Here is a 16,045-nt window from a genome sequence, read left to right on the forward strand (position 1 = left end):
AGAAATACTGAGGTTAAATATCAGGTTGATAATTTTTTCTTAAAGATATTTTAGGATAAGCACTTCGAAATGAATATACGTGATACAATGATCTTTATTTTAGCCTTTTAAGCTGCTTGTGCGCTTGTGTCTTGCAAAACTTCACGTAGAGTAGATCAGATTTGTTACGTCATTACTAGCAATAGTATACTTTTAACATAGCTCAACTTACTTCTGTAATTGCATGGTCCATCCAGTTTTCTAGCAGGAGGATCTGGCTCCTTTTTTCGTCATACAGTTGGCGAAGTAGCCAAATAACACCTTTTACAGTCCTTTCATAATTTCATCAAATGAGACAATTAGTAATGTTACTGTATACATATCTTGAATAGGCCCCTCTTCTAAGCACGCCATCACACTGCAAAAAGTCTTTTATCTCGCCAACAATCACGCCTCACGCTTTTTGATTCACGTAATCACGCCATTGCACAAAGCACTAATAGGCTCTTTAAAACAAAAAAGTGTTTGGGCGATCATTACCAAAGGATACACACGCTGGAAGATCTTGTGGGAATTAAAATTGACCATTCTAATCAAACATTTCAAACGATTTACATATTGAGTCAATCAATCTCTTGGGGCATCAAAGTAATATGGATATGATGAAAGTAAAACTATAAATTCGAAATGTTTAAAAATGTCATTCACAAATACAGACGCAATTGCGGAACAGTGGGACGTGTGGCAATTTCTAACTTCTTGATCGAATAGTACAGTAAGATCTGTGGTGTGAAATACAAAAAGCAAAATCTGTGATCCAAGTTTTTTCTACGATGCATTCAAGGTGAGTACTGTACTTTGAGATTTTTTTTATATAATTTTTCATAATTATCAAGAAAATTTAGAAATTGCAATCTAATAGAACACCCTTGTGTCACATGTTTAAAAATTGCACTCCAATACCATCCCGACTGGATTTTTAACCCTTGAACAATGTAATTCTTATCCCCATTGGGATTTTTATATCCGCTGGGGAACTGAGGAGAAAAGTTTTACCGGGGAAGGCTGTGAGACAAGGGTGTAATAGAAGGTTCTGCAATAGACAAAACTTATAAAGCAGCAACAGTTTAATGTTTCATGGCTGATTGGCTGATTGACGGAAACCATACCGGAACTCTAGGGAAATTGCAAATCTGGATTGCTGAACTTATCTTATCACTTAAGGGGTAAGATATTTTGTGCCTGTTTTTTTAGGGAGATTATGTTTTTGTGGTTGTCAATGATTTGTATCTCGTATTTGTCGATGGCCGTTCAAGCTGAATCAAGTAAGAATTTTATTAAATAGTAACAGTTTTTATTTTAACGGTAAGATTTAAGGGAATTTTTTTTCTTCGAAAATTGTTGATATTTGTGAAAGGGTAGCCAAGGTTCTAAGCTAATAGTATGATTTTGACTTTAAAAAGATCTGTATAATATTAGCTTAGTTGCAAACAAACTCGGTAAAAACTTGCACACTTTTCCCAAAGACTTTTCATATTCCCAAGGCAATAAATATCTTTGGGTTATCAAAGGCAAAAATAATAACATCTACATTATTCCCAAGAGCAATTAAAAACGAGAAACATTTTCTCTTTGTTTCGAACGCGTTATTTTTATTAAAACAATCAGAAACGACAAATTTTCCTTTTGATTGAGGGAAAAATACTCGGATGCGACATGAATTTTGAAATTAGCCGTAGATATCGGGTCTGTTTACAGCTCACTTCGCTAAAGCCGTAAGGGCCAATCTACACGGCGCGGAGCAATTCTAAAGCAAAAATAGGATAGTCCTCCAATTGCTAGTGAAGATAGGGCTTTCTGTTACATGAAAACATGAAAAAGAAGAAAACAGAGGCAAGTTCATTTTCCAAGAAAACATGGTTGGCCATGATAATGCATGCAAACTCTTTTATGGGCTTTGGTGTAATCTTTGGATGTTTTAAATAGTTTTAGATCTTGTAAGACTACTTTTCATTAATTTCTGTTTTGCTGCCCTGGGTTGGCTAGTAAACATGGGTTTCCACTTTCTTTCTGTAGGGAGACCAAGCTCTATAATTTTAGAACTTTGTATGTTGAGGTAAATTTTGTTTTTTCTAAAATTTTGAGCTTGGATATCCAGGCTATAGCGAATGGAGCTTAATTTTAAGTTTTTATAGTGGGGTTTTGTTTCGATGTGTCGTTCAGCTTTCTGAAATTATAATTTTTCACTATTATAGATACAACCAAAAAGGATTTCTGGATCGAATGTGACACTGAAAAGATGACGATTTACATTCTGAAAGACGAAATTTCAATCCCTGAAAGTGATATTTCCAAATACAATATTTCATGGAATGATCCTACTTGTGGACCAAGTGAACAATCCAATGAAACATATTTGGTTTTGGAAGCTGGTTATTCGTCTTGTGGTACCAAAGCTGTAGTTGAAGGCGATCATGTTATATTCAAGAATAAGGTAAAGCTTTGATTTTATTACGTGAGTTCTTTTTTAATCCCACTGGAAGAATTGGTCAAAATATCGCCCCCAGTGGAAAATTATACTTTAATTTTTGTCTCCGCTGAAAATAATCAAATAAACCAATCGTTATACACCCCTGTCTCGCAGTCCCGGTGAAACCTTCCTCAGTGGGGATGGTTTTGAAGTACAATTTTTAAACATTGAATATCGAATGGGGATAAAGTTTAAAGTCAATTTCCCACCGAGGATGAAATTTTCGCCGAACTTTCTAGTGGGGCTCGGATCTCAGCGGGTCCGTGACACAAGGGTGTCTTTATTGAAGAGAATTTCTCTTCCAGGTATCCATCAACTTGAACAAAACAAACGGATACCAAAATGATTTATTGGAGAGGATCGATACCTTCGCCACATATTCCGTTGAATGCAACGTCCCACAAGGTGTGAATGTAACACATGAACATGGAGCCAATATCACCAGAGATTCTGATTTGGTGGAAGGTGTATCAAGTGAGTAAGATTTATGAGGAGATGTCAGTAATTAAAAAATTTTTAAAGAACAACTACTTCGCAGCTTGCCACAAATCCTTTTAGAGGAGAAATCTTATAAGAACAGGATCATTTTCCTGAGAACTTGAGACCAAATTGAGATTAGTTCCAGACTCTACAATCAGAAATAGCCAAAGAATGTTAAAGGCATTTACGCCAGTAAATTCATAAACTACAAACGTTTTCGAAATAAAGGTTTTTGTTCTTGAAAGTTAAGATTGGTCGAATTCTCCATAATTCTGTTTACAGGCTGACGCGACGGGCTTTGAAATTACCAACATCTATTCATCTTTCTAGGTTCGACTGACGAATTCACTGTCTCGATGAATCTCCATAAATCATCAAACTTCAATGAAAGTCTTGGATATCCCGCAGTTATTGATAGATTGGGACGTTTCAATTTGGAACTTGAAATTGACACTTCATTTTGTATATCATCCACGAGATTGTCATGGTACTTCTACGTCGAGATGATGTCATTCGGGAAGCTATTGTCACGGACGGGTAATTCTTTTTGATTGCATTTTCAAGCTTTAAATCCTGCTCTATTGAATAATGCAGGTTCCATATGATTTGACCATATTTAAAATTTCATCAAAACTTGTCATTTTTGCCCTATTAATCGATATGTAGTGAAAAATTAGGTAGCGAAATTTCAGCAAATAGCTAGAATCTTTACCCCGTAAATATTAATACAATTTTTTGCCATTTCTTACATTCTAAACAAATTTAACAATTTCTAACTTTTTAGATGTCCAAATGCTGACCACGTTTTCAAAAAAGAGTCTACCGCTGACAATGGAAAGAAATTCCGATTTTCATTGAACGTATTCCGATTCAAAAACTCAAACGGCATGGTCTACATTCATTGCTCTGCACATGTCTGTTTGGAAGGAAGTAATACCACAGAATGTCAATTCGGTTGTGATGTTAATAACAGAAGACGAAGACGTTCAGTGGAGGAGAATGCTTTGACACTAAATGATGATTTATCCAAAGATTATGACATTCGAACTGGATTGATTATTGTAACAGAAAATTCTAAAAGTGAGTTGAAATTTATTATTCTTGACAAGAAAATACTAAAATACAGTAACTCTATCAAAAATGTAACTCATCGACAGTCCATCCGAGGAATTCATAGTCCCTCTCTTATGGCACCCCTGTGTCACAGACTCGCCAGGACCCCAGCCCCACAGAGAAATTTGGCAGAAATTTCATCCCCTTTGGAAAAATACCCTTTGATTTCATCGCCACTTGAAATTGAATGTTAAAAATTTCCACTCCAAAACCATCCATCCCTGCCGGATTTTTTTTAACTTTGGAACAATCAAATTGCTATTCCCATTGGGATTTCAAAAATAAGTTTTATCCCCACTTAGGAAAAGTTCCACCGGGACTCTAAATCGAGCAGAGAGAGTCGTGCGGACGTTTTCCTTTTTGTACTGCACAGGGAGCTTATAATCATCCAATCTTCAATATTCCTAGGTGACGACGACTCATTCCAACAAGTCACCCAAGAATCATCCAACAATGCTAAATTCTTTCAAACCACGACCAATATCATTCTCATTGCAATCATTTTAGTGATGTTGACTTTTGTATGTTCTCTCTTGGTTTTTATTGGTTTACGCCGCCGTCGAAGTGGTTCTAAAAGATATGGTGTCCCTGGATCTCCTTCGAAGATGGAAATGCATTAAATTGAAGTGACAGTATTTTATCATGCCGTTCAATATTTATTAAGTTGCTTCGCTTTGTATTATGTTACAAAAATATATAAAAATGGATTTTAAAAATTGTAAATTTTTTGTAAATTCACAAATATGAAAAAGATTTTAAACTTCAAATTGATTATTTTATTACACCCTTCTCAAAGACTTATTGCAACCCCTACCTACTGGAAAAATTGACCAAAATATTGTCATCGGGGGAAAATCATCCTCCAATTTGAAAATAATGAAACAAACCAATATCACTGCAAAATATTATGCCATTTTTCAAGTCCCCACTGAATTTTTGTTACTTGCAAACAAAAGAATTGAAATCCCTAGCCATAGTATATATAGAAATATCAATCCCCATCGAGTTTTAGTCCGTTATTTATAACTCTTCACAGGCTGAAAAATCCCACAGGGTTTGCGAGAAGGAGGTATTTTATTCGATCATGTTCGATATTCAAGACCTGACGTTACCCAAATTATAATGAAAATTAGATACTCTCACTACAATCGATGATGTAGGAACTTTCATGGGGGTTGATTGATACTGTTGCAAATTTAGTTATAAAAGTTTTAAATTGACATCAGATAAAAGAAATGAACTTTGAAATTTGATAGATTGACTAGATAGACAGTAGAGTCTCCATAAGTCAATGAGAATACGGAAAACTTTGTGAAAAATCGTAATTATTGGATTTAAATGAGTAATAGGGGCAAATAGATTGACAGTTTCAAGAACTAACTTTGAAACTCACAAGTCACTCCGGTGGGGTTTTAAACACCACCCACTGACACAGGGGTATTTTATTGATTGGTATATATTTTATTAAATATATTTCAACAACGATTTAGGTAACTCGGTTTTCAAATCTGTTCAAAGTGGCACGGTGTGATGAGCAATTTGGAATGAAAAGAATGTCAGCCGGTATACTAGTACATGAAAAAGGCAACTATTGCCTTAACGGGAAATATTTCCCGAACGGGAAGGTTAAAATAACCCGAAAAGGAAACTCTTTCAAGATTGAAAATTCCATCACTTTTCTGTTTCCCGTTTTGGTCAAGAACTTTTCATCGTCCCTGAATGGGAAATAGAATTTTTCTAAACAAAGCAGATTTTTGTTTCCCGATCGAGAAAAAGAGAAAATAATAGGGAAGATTTTAATTAGGAATGGGGAAAGTATAATTAAGAGGCGATTACCCGGTGGAATTCTTACCTACCTATTGAATATTATTTATTTTCCCTCCTTTAAAAGAGGGACAAGTTATAAACTTTCCACAGGCATTTCCGGAGTACTCAGAGGCCACTTTCCCGATCGGGAAACTGGTGAACTTCCCGATTTGGAAAGTCTAGCTTTTCGGGAAGTTTTCAATCTTCCTATTCGGGAAATTTCCGTAAAGCAAGATAGTTGCCCTTTTCAATGTAGTGGTCTCGACTGAATGAGCTAATTATCAATATAATTGGGAATTTCATTAGTTACATCTGAAAATAAGTCAAGTTGAGATTTTAGAAATCTTATCAATTTCAGGCATATAGTTTTCCTGGGTATTCTTTCACAGGATTTTTTACAGTATTTTTTTCTATAATGGGTAGCACATCCCACGGGTCTCTTATACGAGAAAGAATGAAAACGTAAAGAGTAAAACCAAACCAAAGAAAGAAAGAAAAAGTTATAACTAGTTGGCAGATCTCAAATGATTAAAATTACGAGCACTTAACAGACCACTAAAACCTGATCCAGAAGAAATAGGGGAATAAAAAAAGCAATGTAACGGTTGGACAATGACAACTTTGTTTAAAGCGAAAGACGTGTTAAGCACAAATTTTCTTTTTTGGTCAATGACTCGAATCAAGTCAACCACTTTCATTTCCAAATAGAAATACTGAGGTTAAATATCAGGTTGATAATTTTTTCTTAAAGATATTTTAGGATAAGCACTTCGAAATGAATATACGTGATACAATGATTTTTATTTTAGCCTTTTAAGCTGCTTGCGCTTGTGTCTTGCAAAACCTCACGTAGAGTAGATCAGATTTGTTACGTCATTACTAGCAATAATATACTTTTAACATCGCTCAACTTACTTCTGTAATTGCATGGTCCATCCAGTTTTCTAGCAGGAGGATCTGGCTCCTTTTTTCGTCATACCGTTGGCGAAAGAACCAAATAACACCTTTTACAGTCCTTTCATAATTTCATCAAATGAGACAATTAGTAATATTACTGTATACATATCTTGAAGAGGCCCCTCTTCTAAGCTGCTAAGCACGCCATCACACCGCAAAAAGTCTCTTATCTCGCCAACAATCACGCCTCACGCTTTTTGAATCACGTTATCGCGTAATTGCGAAAAGCACTAATAGGCTCTTTAAAACAAAAAAGTGTTTGGGCGATCATTACCAAATAATACACACGCTGGAAGATCTAATGGGAATCAAAATTTGCCATTCAATTCAAACATTTCAAAAGATTTACATATTGAGTCAATCAATCTCTTGGGACATCAAAGTAATATGGATATGATGAAAGCAAAACTATAAATTCGAAATGTTTAAAAATGTCATTCACAAATACAGACGCAATTGCGGAACAGTGGAACGTGTGGCATTTTCTAACTTCTTGATTGAATAGTACAGTAAGATCTGTGGATTGAGACACAAAAAGCGAAATCGGTGATCCAAGTTTTAAAAGAATTTTCTACGATGCCTTCAAGGTGAGTATAGTACTTGGAGATTCCTTTGTGATAGTTTTACATAATTATCAATAGAATTTAGAAATTACAATCTAATAGAAGTTTTTGAGATAAACAAAACTTTTAAAGCAGCAACAGTTTTTATGTTTTTCATTGGGACAACTCTCGTAAAATTGCAAATCTGGATTGATGAACTAATCTTATCACTTAGGGAGCAAAAGTACGATATTTTGTGCTTGTTTTTTTTAGGAAAATGATGTTTTTGTGGTTGTCAATGATTTGTATCTTGTATTTGTCGCTGACCGTTCAAGCTGAATCAAGTAAGAATTTTGTTAAATAGTAACAGTTCTTATTTTGACGGCAAGATTTAATGGAATTTTTATTCTTAGAAAATTGTTGAAATTTGTGAAAGGGTAGCTAAGGTTCTACTTCAGCTAATAGTATGATTTTGACTTTAATAATATTAGCTTAGTTGCAAACAAACTTGGTAAAAACTTGCCCGCCTTTGCCGAAGAATTTTCGTATTCCCAAGGCAATAAAAATGTTTTGTTATCAAAGGCAAAAATAATAACATCTACGTAATCCCCAAGAGTAATTGAAAATGACAAACTTTTTCTCTTTGTTTCATACGTTTTTTTTTTTTATCAAAACAATCAGAAACGACAAATTTTCCTTTTGATTGCGGAAAAAATACTCGGGTTTGTTTGGATGCGATAAAACGAGCCGTGACGAGAGTTGTTTGCAATCAAGCGTTGTGTAGTAAAAACTTGCTGAATGGTGGTTAGACATCACGTCTAACACTTGCCAAAGTGATAGTGATAAGCTTCAGTATATATATCGTAAAGAAAACCCTTTTGGGCGAATGGAGCGCAATTTGAAGAAGATTTTACAGTGGGGTTTTATTGTTTCAATGTGTCGTTCAGCTTTCTGAAATTATCTTCTTTTTTTATTAAAGATACAACCAAAAAGGATTTTTCGATCGAATGTGATACTGAAAAGATGACGATTTATATTCTGAAAGACGAAATTTCAATCCCTGAAAGTGATATTTCCAAATACAATATATCATGGAATGATCCTACTTCGACCAAGTGAAAAATCCAATGAAACATATTTGGTTTTGGAAGCTGATTATTCGTCTTGTGGAACCAAAGCTGTCGTTGAAGGCGATCACGTTATATTCAAGAATAAGGTATAGCTTTGATTTTACTACTAGAGTTCTTTTACACCCCTGTGTCACAGACCCGCAGGCAGAATATCCTATAATTTCATCCCAAATTGGAATTGACTTCGATTTCATTCTCATTCAAAATTCAATGTAAAGAATTGCACTCCAAAACCGTTCCCGCCGGAATTTTTAACTAATGCAAATATAATTTTTTATCCCCGTTTGGTTTTCAATAGAAAATTTTATCCCCACTTTGGGAAAAGCTTCACCGGGGCTGTGAGACGGGGGTGTAAATGAGAAGATACCGAGGAAACACCAGCGCTTGCAACTAGCATAAAATTGTCTTTTCATTAGTAAAATTATTCCGATAGCAACTCGTCCGAGGGATACTAGGCTTGCCAGGTGACGGACATACCGAGCCAAAAATCGAAAATCGACCCTTCGAGAGAGAAAGAATTGACGTTTTTGACCCTTAGAGAGACTTTTCTCAAAGTTTTTGTCGATATTTACTCAATTTTTGTCCAAGTTTTTGAGTTTTTGAAAACCACTACCCTTTGAGAGAGGAAATTTCGATTTTCGTGAATTTTGGATCCTTACTTAAATTACGAATTCACTGTCATGGTGCTTCTACTTCTGATCGAGATGACGTCATTCGGGAAGCTATTGTCACTGGCGGGTAATTCTTTTTGATTACATTTTCATTCTTAAGCTTTAAATCCTGTTCAACTAAATAATGCAAGCACTTCCATATGATTTGAGCATGATTGATGGAAAAATCACTGGCCGTATTGAGTAATTGCATCAAAAATTGTTATTTTAGCTCTATTAATCGATAGGGAGATATGTAGTGAAAAATTAGGTAGCTATATTTCAGCAAATGGCTAGAAATCTTTACCCCGCAACATTAATACAATTTTTTGCCATTTCTCACGGCGATCTGAGTTTGAATCTTTGATCCGCGCGGCAAGCAAAGTAAGACTGTATCGGTGCCGGTTTAAAACCTGCTTATCGGAACGCAATCTCAGCAAAATTACGGTTTGTAGCTGTTCCTAAGAATTTGCGCTCAGTCGGACTCAGCGAGGCAAACCTTTATACTCTCTAACCAGTTCCTTGGTTTCCGTATTATATTATTATAACAAGTCCTCGGGCGTTCGTCGTTATGCGATGTTACGATGCGTAGTTAGCAAATAGTACAGAATGCGGTTTTCACATCTTTACATGTGAATCGGACNTTGCTGCTCTTCTTCTTCACTGAAAATAAATAGAACAAATTTAATGCAATGAAGAAAGGTCAAATAATTCACAGAACGGCTCTAATTTTCTTTCAAGTGAGGAATCCGCAACATTAAGTTCCCGCCAAAAATCTCAAAACATCGAACCGCAAAAATTAGTTCCCTTAAGGTACATTAAAACAACCTTACACTATTGTACCAAGAAAGTGACTACATACAATTAGTATGTCTTTCCTTTTTGAATTTTAATAATGTGAAGTTCTCTTTCACCTGCCTTTCCCTTACCTGTATCTTTCTGAGTAAGATCTTTGTAGAATGTATTGAACTTCGTGAGCATTGATGTTGAATTTCTTCTGCATGAAGTAGGAGAAGAACACTGGCAATATTACATCAAGATGCAGATTTGGTGATTTACGATTGATCTCTCGTTGAAATCTTTTTTGTAAACTGTTAGAAACAGAGGTAATTGTTTTTTCAAACAAAACATCAACAGTTTGTGTGTGGAGCGTTAAGTCATTGGGTGTAACTATTCTTCCTTTGTCGTCAAAATGCAGTTTTCCTTTCTGCAAGTATATGTTTAGTCGGCTCGAATAGATAGAGGGACAATTTTCAACAAGAATGCCATAAAATTTTTCCTCAAATGCTTCAAAAAACATTTCTATATCAGTAAGTGATACCAGTTTAATTTTCATTTGAATTTCTTTGTATTGAGCCTCTGTCACCGGTAAGGATTTTAAAAAATCCAGGCAATGTTTTGGCCCGTAGAAATCTGGGTAACGTGATAGAAAACTTTTGATTTCTTCCTCAGTTTCACCAACTTTGATCTGTTTCTTTTTAACATCTATTTTGAATCTCTTGTTTGGGTCAACAAACTCATCGTCACTGGGGCGGTTTTTGATGACTTCACCAGGAATAAGCATGAAATGGTATTCCATTAAGTCATCACTGACTTCCCTAAAAAAATAACATTGTGAAGTCAAAGATGACATGGAAAATGGTAAAATTACAAACAATATGCTGAATTGACCTACCTGATGAGAGATGATTAAGGAGATAAATCCTATATTGACGAGAAGAAAACTAGCTTTTCGATGATGTGCTTATAAAAAATACATGAAATTTGAGCCGGTTTCTTATTAAAACAAGCTGATATGTAAATCATCAAAAATCTAGTTTTCTTCTCGTCAGATGGTTTATTTTTGTCTGATATTTTACTCAATGATGTTTAACTACAAACTCTTGAATGTGATTGTGTTTTTGAGCCGAAAATTTTTTTTGACAAAATCTGCTTTGGCCATCCTTTATCGGGCCATTCAAGGGGTCATGGTTACGCATCTTTGAGCAAAAAATCAGATAAATCGAATGAGCCAATCACAAGGAAAACTCATAACTAACGAAAGAACGAACTAACGAACCAGGGGTTAATTTATAGGACCTCCAGGCTGGTCCAAAAATCAGAAAAAACTAATGAGCCAATCGTGAGAAAAGCTGGTAACAGACAAACAGACGAACATGGGTTAATTTAAAGGCGGACCTCCGAGGTAGGTCCAAAAAGCAAAATTGAGACTAAACAATGAAATAAAAAAAGACTTAAAACAACTATATAAACCACTCAATAAAGGTGTGAAATTTTCTACTTGATAAACAACTGAAAACTTACTTGCTCTCCAAGAACAATGTCTCGGATTTATTAGTAGGCCCATTTGGTGCACTGGAAAGTCTTCCCAGCATTTCACATGGATTTGTCGATTTATTCATCAGTAAATTTGTATTATTTGTGATGTATTGGAAGCCTCGCGATGGTGAGTTCACCAGCAGTAACAAGGAGGTTCCCGGAGCATCATGCTGCATCTGAAGAAGATTTCTCGTTATTTTCTCTGGCCACTTGTCTATTCCGACTTGCTTTCGTCCCTAATAGAAAATGAACAAGCAAACTGCTGAATGAACCTACCTGATGATGAGGAAAAATAGGAGAAATAGCAAGGGAGAAAGAGAGTGTGAAGTATATGAAAATCTGTGGAAAAAGGCAATTTTCGATAGAAATATTTTTTTCCTCGCAAATCGGACTAGGTCAATATGTACATTTTTGAAGAAGTCAGTCACAGCAATTTTTGGCCCTTCCGAAACTTACAGTTTGACCATAGTTTGTATTTGTATAAAACAGAGCAAGGCAGAAGATTTATTAGTTCAGTTTGCTTACCTCCTCAGTCACTTCTTTTCTTTTCCGTTTCTTTTTGCCAACTTCATCTGCAATATCATTGGTTGCAATATCATTGGTTGACTGAAATAAGCGGTAGAGATTCAGAAAGTCATAATTTTCAAGCTAACCTGATAACAGATGTTAGTAATTTTCTGACGCCCATTCTGAACCTCTGGAAGGCGCTTGAAAATTATACATCTGAGGAAAATAGTCCCGAAAAAAAATTCTACCTGGGATTCTTCGGGCGTGGTCACTTCTTTTCTTTTCCGTTTCTTTTTGCCAACTTCAGCTGCAATATCATTTGTTGCAATATCGTTGGTTGCAATATCATTGGTTGACTGAAATAAACGATAGAGATTCAGAAAGTCATAATTTTCAACCTAACCTGATAACAGATGTTGGTAATTTTCTGACGCGCATGGTGAACCTCTGGAAGGCGCTTGAAAATTATACATCTGAGGAAAATAAAATTCTACCTGGGATTCTTTGGGCGTGCCAGAAAGTCAAAAACTAAATTTTCCTGATAACGGCACCCTATATCAACTTTGTCTCGCAACTTTGATGTCATTACCAGTCCTCTCGTTGTTATGCACGGACCTTCGGAAAATGAGACTGGATATTCTTCAGATCGTTTGTTTTCACCCAACCTTTAGAGTCGTCAGCGCGGTGGCAGAAAACAATGACAATCTGATCTTAGCTTAAAGCAACCCTTATTGAACAATTTGTCTGACCACTGGAATCGATAAGATAAAAAGTCGGGTAAATTTTTCATATGCCGCCCTGTTTTTTAACCCCGCCCAATAAAAAAACTGAGTCCAAAGCGACAAAATTTCCTTAGTTGGGGTGTGAACGCGCATTTGAAATAAAAAAATATTATAAAATTTGAAGTTACGCAGTGCTGGCATTTAACAAAAATTTGAATTTTGAGCTCATTTTGATGTTTTTGGTACTAGTTGTTTAACCCATTAAGTGCCACTGGCATCATATGAGATCGGCCGATTTTTTCGGTCCTGTAACGGTAGGTCTGGACCTAAGGAGCGCCGCGACCCATGCCGCCCTGTTTTTAACCCCGCCTGATAAAAAAATTAGGTCCAAAGCGACAAAATTTCCTTAGTTGGGGTGTGTACGCGCATTTGAAATCAAAGAATATTTTAAAATTTGTACGGAGTGCTGGCATTTAAAGGGTTAATAGTATAATTATATTACTTCTCACAGTCTCATATTATTAGCAATGGCATTAATTTTCTATGAGTATGTTATTATCAATGAACCCATTAATAATATGGCATGTGAAAATTGAAAGGGATAACCAGATAAAAACTGAAATTCAGCCTAAAGATTCCTTCCATGGTCCATATCAAAACCTCCAAATTTTAAGGGCTACTTATTTTTCAAAGCTGAGATATTTAAATTTTGCAATTTTCAATTTCTGCTCGAAAACAATAGAATTTCAACGTGAGGTACGAAAATCTGAGATTTCAAATCATCATGTCTTAACTTCAGAATGTTTGTCAGCAAAAATATTTTGAGGTCTTACTAAGGACCATGGAAGGAATCTTTTAGCCAAGTTTCATTTTTTATCTGGTTATCCCTTGAAGTTTGCTTACTTGATCAGTGTTAGCTTTTTTTTCTTTAGACATCCTCACGTTTGCCAGGTTATTTGCAAAAGGACGCTATTAGAATGGAGCGCATGGAAAATGTGAACAATGGATGCTGGGTAATCTCGGGCTGGTACCCAGGCCATATACATACTATTTGTATGGTTATGTTATTTGTATGGAGCGCATGGAAAATGTGAACAATGGATGCTGGGTAATCTCGGGCTGGTACCCAGGCCATATACATACTATTTGTATGGTTATGACAATACCGTTGCACTCTGAAGCACAGATATCTGTAAAGCCCGAAGGGCTAGATTTGCGGCTTTTATAAAAAAGTGAAGCTCATCTTTGGAAGGATTTCCTACCAGAGTCACGTGACTAAAATATGCAATTTCACCGGCTTGAGAGATGTGAAATAGCGTTTGTCCCCTACGTTTTTTGATCTCGCGCTCCGAAAACAATTAAAATTAGGCACTTTAGGCCGATTTTCAAACTTTCAAACCCCCCTATCAAACTGGGTTTTTTGGAAAGCTCTATCTTTTCTCGTTTTAACGAGGGGTCGTTGACCTATGTAGCATTTATAGAAAAAAAGTTATTGGATTTTTTGTGAAGCTGATTGGAGCAAAAATTAGCCAACTTTTACTGCAGAGGGCCTTCCAAAAAGTGGACCAAAAAAGGGCATTTTTTAATAGAAAAAAACTCTATTTTGGGCATGTTTCGGCTATAATTCAAATTTGGGTTTAAATTTTTCTGATTTTTTTTCTTCTAGGTGATCTTTGATCATTATGCTATAGGTTCAAAATTTTTTTTTGAAAAAACTCAATTTATCCCAGAATTAACACCTTTTTTATAGAGGCACCTAACGAAAAAATGAAGAAATCCGGGGGTAAAAGGTACTAAAAATCACGATTAAAAGTAAGGATTTTATTTTTTCATGCTCGTTTTGATTAATTTCTGTGCTAAAAATGGTAACTCGTAGTATCAAAAAAAGAATTTTTCAAAAATTTCAAATTTTCGGCCCAAAATTAAGAAATTTTGATTTTGAGCCACCTGATGACGTCATAAAACCGTTTTTTCGCAATGACTTTCGATATATTTGATTTATAAAGCTGAAATTTTGCACACTGAAAGATATTGAGACAAAGAAAATTTTCAAAAAAAAAATTTGGAAAAAAATGATGACGTCATCATTTTATTGCAAAAATTCGAATTTGGCTTATTTTTGCTGACGTCAGCAGAAAAAATTAAAAATTTTGGTTTCACTGTGTTACAAATGCTCCACTAAATTCATGTTAAAAAATTTATGACCAAAGGTGGCTCCAGTTGGAAGATATTTAAGTTTCTTGATTTAATGACGTCACAGTGAGCTGCTGAGACGTCATAAAATTGTTTTTTCGCCATAACTTGTGATATACTTGGATTCAAGAACTAAAATTTTGCACATTGATAGATATTTAAATAAAGATAAATTTCAAAAAAAAAAATTAGGAATAAAATGATGACGTTAGCATTTTATTGCAAAAATTAGATTTTTTCTTATCTTTAAAGACATCAGCAAAAAAAAAAAAAAAAAAGATTTAATTGTTTTACAAATGCTCCAGTGATTTCATGTGCAAAATTTTGTCACCAAAAGTGGTCCCAGTCAAAAGATATTCTAGATATTATGATGTCACATAATCATTTTACTATCCCCTATCCTGTCAAGTTGAATTTCCACTCCTGGCCATTCGCTGGAATAAATCATTGCATTCCAAAATTTCTTCCTCTATGGTATTATATTAAATTTAGCATTAAATATTTTATATAAATTCTGAAACTGCAAAGTTTTACGCACTGAAGAATAAAGAATAATTTTTGTTTTTTTCAGCAGGAAATTTTGAATAATAGATGAAAATAGATGAAATCACTGTATATCAGGATTTTATATCAGACATTTCGGCTGACAATGCAGCCAAAATTTAAATGTTTGTCAATTTAATTTCATATAAACAACAATACATACTTTGATTCATGCAAGAAATTTCACCATTTTCTTATATTTTATATTATTTAATAAATTGGAATTCTTAAATTAACAAAATTATATAAAAAGATTATCCTCAACATAATTCCAATAAATTTCACAGGATCGAAATTATCTGACAGAATTTCATCCTAACAACTTTTGCAAACTCCTGAAATTATAAAAAGCATAAAACATAAGACACAGTAAGACAATCAACCCTGTTATATCATTAAAAATTAACCTGAGAAGGAATTTTTGGATGAAATTTGACCAATACTTGAAATATATCCTCAAAATTACAAAAGTATCTTAAAGGAAGGAATTTTGTTGAAAAAATGAAATTTATTAGGGGATTTAATTAAAATCTCTGCCAAAGTTGATTTATTATATATTCCCCCAAACTTGTGC

At 34.8% G+C, this 16,045-nt stretch overlaps 1 protein-coding gene and 1 long non-coding RNA gene across 2 annotated transcripts; both read left to right on the top strand.

Annotated features, from left to right (window-relative positions):
- The first annotated feature begins 768 nt into the window (after positions 1–768).
- On the top strand, positions 769–4,862 carry LOC136806840 (ZP domain-containing protein-like). Its single transcript, XM_067063418.1, has 8 exons — positions 769–823; positions 1,234–1,304; positions 2,235–2,473; positions 2,815–2,983; positions 3,320–3,451; positions 3,493–3,526; positions 3,774–4,069; positions 4,511–4,862. Exons 1-8 carry the CDS (start codon positions 813–815, stop codon positions 4,720–4,722), a joined length of 1,164 nt encoding a protein of 387 aa, XP_066919519.1. The 5' UTR covers positions 769–812; the 3' UTR covers positions 4,723–4,862.
- A 2,434-nt stretch (positions 4,863–7,296) lies between these two features.
- On the top strand, positions 7,297–8,647 carry LOC136806831 (uncharacterized). Its single transcript, XR_010846613.1, has 3 exons — positions 7,297–7,452; positions 7,681–7,751; positions 8,387–8,647. It is a non-coding gene; the product is annotated as an uncharacterized lncRNA (long non-coding RNA).
- The last annotated feature ends 7,398 nt before the right edge of the window (positions 8,648–16,045 follow it).

This window comes from Clytia hemisphaerica, unplaced genomic scaffold, assembly GCF_902728285.1.
Source record: "Clytia hemisphaerica strain Z4C2 unplaced genomic scaffold, Clytia hemisphaerica genome assembly, whole genome shotgun sequence".
Lineage (NCBI taxonomy): Eukaryota > Metazoa > Cnidaria > Hydrozoa > Leptothecata > Clytiidae > Clytia > Clytia hemisphaerica.